This window comes from Triticum dicoccoides, chromosome 3A (genome assembly GCF_002162155.2).
Source record: "Triticum dicoccoides isolate Atlit2015 ecotype Zavitan chromosome 3A, WEW_v2.0, whole genome shotgun sequence".
NCBI lineage: Eukaryota > Viridiplantae > Streptophyta > Magnoliopsida > Poales > Poaceae > Triticum > Triticum dicoccoides.
The window spans coordinates 78306262-78314903 of NC_041384.1; the positions used below are offsets into that span (position 1 = coordinate 78306262).

The 8642-nt window shown below is 42.6% G+C and overlaps 2 protein-coding genes across 3 annotated transcripts; one reads left to right on the plus strand and one right to left on the minus strand.

Annotated features, from left to right (window-relative positions):
* Nucleotides 1-193: 193 nt before the first annotated feature.
* Nucleotides 194-1075, plus strand: LOC119267261 (17.5 kDa class II heat shock protein-like). Its single transcript, XM_037548622.1, has one exon. The coding sequence runs from the start codon at nt 363-365 to the stop codon at nt 840-842; it is 480 nt and encodes a 159-aa protein (XP_037404519.1). The 5' UTR covers nt 194-362; the 3' UTR covers nt 843-1075.
* A 392-nt stretch (nt 1076-1467) lies between these two features.
* LOC119267262 (polynucleotide 5'-hydroxyl-kinase NOL9-like) lies at nt 1468-6469 on the minus strand. 2 transcript variants are annotated; one of them, XM_037548623.1, is made up of 9 exons: nt 5969-6466; nt 5781-5878; nt 5630-5663; nt 4609-4760; nt 4310-4490; nt 3300-3480; nt 2519-2627; nt 2280-2407; nt 1468-1845 (listed from the first exon to the last, which is right to left on the minus strand). In XM_037548623.1, the coding sequence occupies exons 1-9, from the start codon at nt 6259-6261 to the stop codon at nt 1705-1707; spliced, it is 1317 nt and encodes a 438-aa protein (XP_037404520.1). In that variant the 5' UTR covers nt 6262-6466; the 3' UTR covers nt 1468-1704. The 2 variants fall into 2 exon arrangements, with proteins under 2 accessions (XP_037404520.1, XP_037404521.1); XM_037548624.1 differs by having other exon boundaries at nt 1712-1845; nt 2280-2424; nt 5969-6469.
* Between the last annotated feature and the right edge of the window lie 2173 nt (nt 6470-8642).

Genomic DNA, 8642 nt, shown 5'->3' on the forward strand with positions numbered 1-8642 from the left:
TGTATCCCCTAAAAAGATCTGCAAAAGGAAAATCTCTCTATGCGTATCCTTTACTAGAAAAAAAATCTCTCTGCTGCCACGAATGACATGTGGGGCCCAAAGCTACCGCACAACCAATTCTGAGTGTCGAACCTCTAGAACATTCTCCATCATGGGTCGAAGGACTGCCCACTGCTCCGCGCTCGTTCCACCACCTTTCAGAAGTTTCCATCACCTTCCAGACTCCCCGCCTCCGGCGACCTACATAAGCTCCCTCCTCCTCGCCATCGCATCCCCACCAAAGCATTCCACAAAATTCAGCAAGCAATCCAACGCAGTCCAACCCGAGGAGATCGACCGAGCTCGAGATCGACCGAGCGAGAATGGCGGGCATGGTGTTCGGCTTGGATGCCCCGATGATGGCCGCCCTGCAGCACCTGCTGGACATCCCGGACGGCGAGGCCGGAGCCGCCGCCGGCGAGAAGCAGGGCCCGACGCGCGCCTACGTCCGCGACGCGCGCGCCATGGCGGCCACCCCCGCCGACGTGAAGGAGCTGCCGGGCGCGTACGCGTTCGTGGTGGACATGCCGGGGCTCGGGTCCGGCGACATCAAGGTGCAGGTGGAGGACGAGCGGGTGCTGGTGATCAGCGGCGAGCGGCGGAGGGAGGAGAAGGAGGACGCCAAGTACCTGCGGATGGAGCGCCGCATGGGCAAGCTGATGCGCAAGTTCGTGCTGCCGGAGAACGCCGACATGGAGAAGATCTCCGCCGCGTGCCGCGACGGCGTGCTCACCGTGACCGTCGACAAGCTGCCGCCGCCCGAGCCCAAGAAGCCCAAGACCATCCAGGTCCAGGTCGCCTGAGATGCATCGTGTGCGCGTCGAATCGAATCAGAGTGTGAGTGGGTAGCGAGTTTCCTGTGATGAGTGATGGGAGTGTCTGTCCTTTGATTTCATCTACTAGTAGTATGGTTATCTGAGGGAGAGGGTGTGTACTGTCTGTTCGTGCGTACTGGTGGTTGTTTGATGTTTCGTTAATGGAAATGGGGATGATCCCCGGCCTCGCCTGAATAAAACATGCGAACCTTAATTTTGAAGCGCGTTTTTTAAGTTAGATTAGAGGCCCGTCTTCTAGAAATTTTGAAAGCTGCATTTGTACCTGGGGAAATTGGAGCCAGAATTGCCAAATTTAGGTGAAAAATTGAACAGATATACAAATCCTGGGTGTTTTGATGTCTGGCTTCTGGGAAGGACGAATCATATTAAGGTTTCCTCCTGCAATCTTGCCCATTATGCTAGGAAAACTCACCATCGACGCCAAATTCGATTACACATATGAGATCGACGTACCAGGAAATTTTTGATATAAGCTGATTTGGAGATAGGCTGCATCTTGAAGTGATTTTCAAATTTATTTATTTTGACAAAGAGCAAAATAGAGCTGCCTGATTTGCGCAGGGCTTTATTTCGACAGAAAAAAACGCACAACTAAACGTGATTTCGTTTTTCTTTCCTTGGCCAGGAATGTGTACCCCGAGCTCTGTTACAAAGTATGGCAGGGCACAGCCATACCACAAGGCAGAAAAATCAGTTCAAAAATTTCACCACTGGGTACACAAAATAAGATGGTCCACTATCAAAATTTCGTGTTGTGTCTCCGACATGTCAGCCCAACCGAGCGCCATACATCTCCAATGAAAATGAAGACACGAACATGACGCAAGGTTTACATAGTATCTGCATCCGAATCGGAATCGCCGTCATCCTGTCTGGACAGTGGGCTGTTGAGATTACTCGCGTACAGATCCTTCCCCGTTATCTTGTCCCGCACATTGGTGGACATGTACGGCGACTCGCATCCCTTGACCTGCAATGGCAGCAGAAAGAAGGTTAAGCGGGATGCAACAAAATTTCAATTCGCGGAGCAAGAGTTAGTAGTTGCATCTTAAAACCTAATTGATGGTCCATATGTTACACACGCGATACAGCTTGATTCTCTCGTGGGCTCGTGGCATTAGGGGCATCGACCATGCTTTTTTAATTGTTTTTCTACCATCAATATGTATGTGAAGTGCCTATTAAGCTCGACAAAGTATACATTACTTGTGACAAAAAGAATTTGATAACTTCAAAATTGATTATGGTAGAGAGGAGATAACTAACTCTAATGCTAATTCCTTTCTGATTTAGCAAAAAAAATAATTTGTTAAAACGCTCCACTATATTTTTGCTCACACACCAAAATGATCCTTAAAAGTGCCCATTAATCTTGATAAAGTATCGCCAGGCGAAGAAGGTTACCTGTAGAACAGATCTCGGAATCTCAATGAGACCCTGCAGCAGCAAATCTACGCTTTGAAGATGTTCAACAGCAACAGGAGTGATAACATATAACAGGCCCCTTTGCACATCGACGCCTCTGACAATACCTGGGCAGGTTTATATACTATTATCAATGTTCACACAAGTTTAATACATGGGTAGGTGCAGTATTACAAATATGTGTGCATGAGAGAGAGAGAGAGAGAGAGAGAGAGTACCAAGCCCAACACACCAAGGAATTGCATGGGCTGTCGCAGGTGTGTCACAACTACTTGCCAAGCCAACTATGGTTGCATTCAGACTATGCCATATCTCAGTACGGGGTACCTGAACAGAAAGAACAATATGCAGAATATGATTTTGTCTGTTGCTGTTCAGTGCTTTCAAAAACCAAGAGGTGAAATCACAGGATCTTCCACTTTTCACGTTCCACCATCCTTTATCACCAACGCAAAATAAAACCCACGGTTTTTAGCATATAAATACACCATACTCTTAATAATGTCCTAAATTAAAGATCTTGGGTTAAAAATCAAACTAATGGGTCATGAAGTAATTCAATAGCTAGCTCAACATGTTACAGAAAACTAATTATATCTATTCAGGATGGTACTTCAGTTGGGACTACAAGCATTTCTAATATAGAATTATCTGCCTAACAATTTCATTGACTGCCCTTGCAGGCTTGGTCGGCACCTTATCTTTCTATGCGGACTCGATTTACGCCTAACAACCTTCAGCTAATTCAGAGGTTCTACTCATGTCAAACAGCGCATTTGAGTCATGACATAACTAATCCTGAAAGCAGAGGCCATGGTCATGCAAGGATTGTCCAGCCCAGTGCTTAAGAAGGTATCAACAATTGACTACCAAACAATTACTGAGGTGTTGATGACTGTATTTCTTGCAATAAGCCAAAAAAAGGGTTCAAACTAAAAGTGGAAAAAAAAGTGAGCCAGATTATGTTCCAGAGCATAGTTGACGGGAAAGACAACTAACCTCGCAATGAAGATGCATAACTGTAACATCTGAAAATGATACTTCATAGGGTGGCAGAGACGCTAGGGCATAAGCAAGCTCTTTGTTTGTTGCTAGTGATATGTCACTTGAAAAACATTGTTTAAAGTACTCCACAAGCCGCCGTTCACGCATTCCACCCCCATCTTTCCGCTTTAACGATCTTGGCAATTTAAATACATCATTAATATATTTTTCTCAAATAAAAAAACAGTACTTTATGTAGAATATGAGCCTATAAGTATGAATAATTCATCTGTCGCTGGAATGGGAGCTTATTCATCAAAGAAGCGCAAGACAACAGTCACGAAGCTAAATAGTTGCACAAGTATTTGGACCAACAACATTATAGATGACCAGGCATAAACGATTGTAAATATACTATATTATCTTTCAATGTATTAGACTAAATTTGACAGGGAGAAAGATAAATATTCTTCCAGTTATGATTACAATAAGTAATTCCTAATCTCCTGGGATGGAGCAGACAGAGGCGCCCACCGCAATCAAAACTGGTAGAATCATAGGGAGAAAGTATGGCAAATTCAGTACTCATTGTTCATTTGCTTTCTGTAAATTTGATCTTATCTATTTGTACTTCGTACAAGAGACCGGAAGTTATTGTTTGCCAGTCAACAACAATATTCATCCAAGTTTTTTGCCTTTACAAAAAACTGTCCAGGAGATGGGCATCAAAGTTGCTCCTAGGACTCGAACTAAGATACGCAGGGAGGTTGAAGACCCTCAACCGGTATACCGACATCATGTCCCCATATTCATCATCAAATGAATGCGAAGAATATTTCATGGTACTAAGACTGAACCGAGGTGGGCAGGGAGGCTGAACAGCCTCCCCATCACCAGGCCACTGGCCTTCTACATATTCATCAAAACACTAGGAAGACTATTTGATTGTCTTTTAACTACTCAGCTTGTAACAGTTTTTGACATTTACTTGAACATTAAACTGGAAAAAATATATAAAAACTTACGATTTTGACAAGGAATCACGACTTGCAGCATCAATTGTAATCACTTTAGGTTCTGTTTCCCCACCGGTTAACCAAAACATTCCATCAGGGAGATTCTTTCTCTGCATTCTGGTGCGTATCGGAACAACAATTGTGGGACAGATATACCTTAGCATCTCTACAAGCATATCAAAACCAGTACCTGCATTAAGATGAAAACAAAGGGTCTTCAGAACAGTGAACACTGAACAATGAAAACACATATACGCCCTAATGTGATAAACAGAGCTGGGCAACTTAAGAGGATTGTTAACATATACCTTTCACCCATCCAGGAGTGTTGACAATCAAAGGAAGCACTTCACCCCCAGGACAACGATATTTTTCAACGAAGTAGTTATACAAGAGAAATAAAGAGTTCAGATATGATTCTGGATCTCCTTTTGAAGATATATCGCCGTAGAAGCAGCACCTGATGGGTTTTACAAAAAGAAATGCAGGCATTAGAAAGGAAACTAAGTTAAAAAAAATACTAAACTGAAAATGTTTCTTCAGCGGAATCTAAAAGGCTACCTAGTGACACAAATAGCACATTGACAGTTCCAAAGACTCTAAAACCTACTATCATGATTGACAGGAATTTGTTGTATGCACAAATAACAATAATAACACAGAACATGCATTAAGAGAACTGGTGAGCAACAGATCGAAGAGAGAAGGATATTGATTGTTGACAGATAACTTAACACCAACAGCTAAACATAGTTTATGATGTACTCTATCTGACCACAAATGTAGGTCGTTCTGGACATTGACACACTTTCCACGGTGAAACTGTGGCCATCAATTTCTAAAAAAATATGCCACTTCAAACAAAAATAAGAAGACATTACAAACGAATATTTGGTAACTGATATATAATATAAAGTTCATGTTATCAATGGTTGTAAAACATTTCACAGTGATGGTCAAAATTAAGAATGTTTGGCTGGCTGAAATATTGAAACGACCTAAAGTTGCAATCCCAGGGAGTATGCCCTTGGAAGTTTTGTTGGTTAAGTTGCTCTTTTATTCCGAAGCACTTATAGCACAAAACCTTGCTCTTAAACATCAATTATCATGTGAATTTAAACATTTGAGTGCACTTCTAGAAATGTCAGGACCAGGAGGCCAGAAACTGCTCCCTTAGAATTAAAAGAATGCCACACCTGAGGGCATTATTTAAAACATCACAGCAAGAACTTACTAAGCAGTAAGCACAGATTCCTAAACCCAAGAAGCCCAACTAGTAATCGCTATTAATCACTTCGCAAGCTAGAAGAAAGAGAGAGAATTTCACACCTTTCTGCCTCCCGCAGAACCGGGTTCTGCATATCTGCATAGAAAAATAACCAACATGTCAGTGACCTGAGGAACTAGCATACCACTAACGCCCCAACATAAAATCCTATCCTATCCACTAACACCCTATCGCTATGCACCGTGTATGAACCTGTGATAGCTTCATCGACGATGTGCAGAGAGAGACACCCCGGCGGCGAGAACTCCGGCTGCCCCACGTCGGTGTCCAGATACCCGACCCTCCCATAGCTGCAGAACAGCACAGCACACGAGCAGTTACATAACACAGCATGGAACTGGTGCTAAATTAGCCGTCATGAATTGGATTCCGATGTTCACCTGGGGAGCAGCTTGTTGAGGAGGAGGCGGGTGAAGGTCGACTTGCCGCTGTTGGAGGGGCCGCACACGAGGACAACCGGAGACGAGAGGTCGGAGGAGATGACGTCGGTGGCCATGGCCCAGTCCTCGGGGACTACCACTTCCGGCGCCTGCTCCGGCGGAGGAGTGGCGAGGGCGGGGCTTTTGGGGCTGGCGCTCGGGCTTGGCATGGGGCGTGGAGCGCGGGCGGCCGGGGACGCAGGGGGAGGCACGGAGTCGAGCTTCTGCTGCTTCGACCGCCGGCGGTGCTTCATTGCCGCGCCGCTGGGATGCCCGAGGGGGAAGTGGGTCGAGGAGGAGAGGTTCTTCGGCGGTGGTTAGAGAATGAGCCGGGTATGGCCGGAGGCCGAGGGGAGGGGAGAGGGCCGGCCGCCGGACCTGGAATCGCTCGCCGCCGCCGCTTGGAATCGGGGGAGGGAGAATAGGAGACGAGGTGCTCGGCTGCTCCTCCCACAGCCAGCCCGCGTGTCTGGTTTGGTGCGTGGCGCCGTGGGTGCCAGTTTGGGCTGGACTTGAGTTCGTGGGCCAAATGTTCCCCGTTTGTCTGGACTCATAATAAAAAAACTAATTGAGGAGGAGTTTGTCTAAAAAAACCCTAGATGTATGAATGCAAATGCCGAGTCACCTAGTCAGTTGAGTCTCATGAGATGTGTTATTTGGTGGACTAAATATTTTTAGTTCAGTTTTCAGTTGTCTTGGCTGAAAAATGCAGTTTAATTTTGAGTGGATTTTTGGCTTAAGTGCGATGTAGTCCAGTGTAATAGCAATTTCAGTTTTAGCTGAATCTGTTGTAGTTACAGTTTAATTCAATGTGCATTTTTGCCCTGTAATCTGTTGGGGGCATGAATTTTTTTCAGTTAAGTTGTAGTGGTTTTTGGACTGTAATTTTCAGTAATGTGTCACTTCTAGTGTATCTGATTTTTTTTTTTTTGCAGTAACCCTGCAACTTTACTGTCATATGATTTGAAACTTCCAATTCAAATTGTCAGTTTTACAGTGTATATCCCTGTAATTACAGTGCATCTTTTCAGTAATTTGGACTGTATTCCTTGTAATTACAGTCTTTGTTAAATGTGCATTTTAACCCTTAATTTTCACTTTTCAGTAGTTACACTTCAAATATTAGTTTACTTACACTGTTTCTTCATTAATTACACTTCAAATGTTAGTGTAATTACACCACAATTTCAGTAATTTGGACTGTATTTGTAAGTTCGGTAATTTTGAGTAAATTAAACTGTAATGTCAGTGTAATTACGCTGCAAGTTCAGTAATTTGGACTTTAATTTGTATTGTAATCACGCTGTATCTTTAGCAAATTTGGACTGTATATCCTTGTAAATTTTAGTAATTACACTTCCTATGTTAGTGTACTTACATTGTATATCCATGTGTAACTTATATGATTTTACATTATTTTTACACTCTAGTGTTTTTTGAATTTTTCACTATGTAAGTACTCTAGATTGTCATTGTATTTACACTGCGAATCTCTCTAAATTTTGTGATTTATTTTTTTGTTAGTTGCATTGCTGATTTTTTTTTGGATCGCGTGATTGTGTAAAGCTTGTGGGCAGGGACCCCATGATATTTCTCCTGATGAAAGTGTTGCTTGTTCAGAGAAGCCTTTAGTTCCTAATGATTTTGCAGATGCTGGTTGTTTTAAAATGTCTCAGGTTTATTTGCTCGCTTTTTAACGACCATTCCTGATGTAGTTTGCTTTTTCCGCTTTCAAATTATTCGATTTAGTTATTTTTTGCTATCTGTAGGATTCTTCTATTGATGATGGCACTTTTGGCAAAGCATTGTTCGACTTCTATGTGAATCATGCAAGTAATCTTTTGTGATTTGCCTTTTTGATCTTGTAAGCCTGCTTTAGGTTAGACTTTTATTTTCTCTTTTTACAGTGGACTTGGAGGCTATTCTCATTGTGCCCATGTCAATGTAATTAGTGTATGTATGTACATGTAATAAAAAATGTATAGCCGGCTTTTTCGTATTGAGCTTGAATGCTTTTTTAGTGTGATCATGTTACTGTATTTAGTGTATGTAAGTTGGGTAATACCTAGTTTCTAGGCCTAGAAACTTGGTTTCTCTATTTCTCTTATTTTTACAGTAAGCTTGAATGCTTTTTTACTATGTTCTTGGTAATGTAATTAGTGTGTGCTTGTTTGGTAATTCCATGCCTGTTTGTTAGGTTAGTATTTTTATTTTTCATTTTTACAGTCAGCTTTTATGCTTTTTACCGTGTTCATGGCATTGTAAATAGTGCCGGTATGTTGGGCAATTCCAGTTTTCTAGTATGGTTTGTACACTTTACTCTCTTTGAAATACTCTGAAACTAACCCTTCGTTTGTTTCAGCTTCTTGATCCCGAAATTTAAAGAAGAAAAAAGCACTCAGTATCATGTTCTTAAGCAAAGCTATAGTTTTTTGCTTGAACTTCAGCAAACCTATGTAGCTAGAGATACATTTTCTGGCGGCATCTTACAATATGTAATTTTACCCGTAGGAGTGCAGGACAAATACTGGATCAAATAGCATCACAAGTAAATCAATCATGTTGTCTTCATCTCCACTTGTAGGAGTGCATGTTCTTCATCTTGCTGGTATGCCCCATGACCTTGCTTGTTATG

Coding starts and splice junctions, on each gene's coding strand:
- LOC119267261 (XM_037548622.1), top strand. CDS start 363: ATGGCGGGCATGGTGTTCGGCTTGGATGCCCCGATGATGGCCGCCCTG.
- LOC119267262 (XM_037548623.1), bottom strand. CDS start 6,261: ATGAAGCACCGCCGGCGGTCGAAGCAGCAGAAGCTCGACTCCGTGCCT. Junction 4,761..5,629: donor GTTCTGCGGGAGGCAGAAAG/GTGTGAAATTCT, acceptor AAAACCCATCAG/GTGCTGCTTCTACGGCGATA. Junction 4,491..4,608: donor CACTCCTGGATGGGTGAAAG/GTATATGTTAAC, acceptor ATCTTAATGCAG/GTACTGGTTTTGATATGCTT.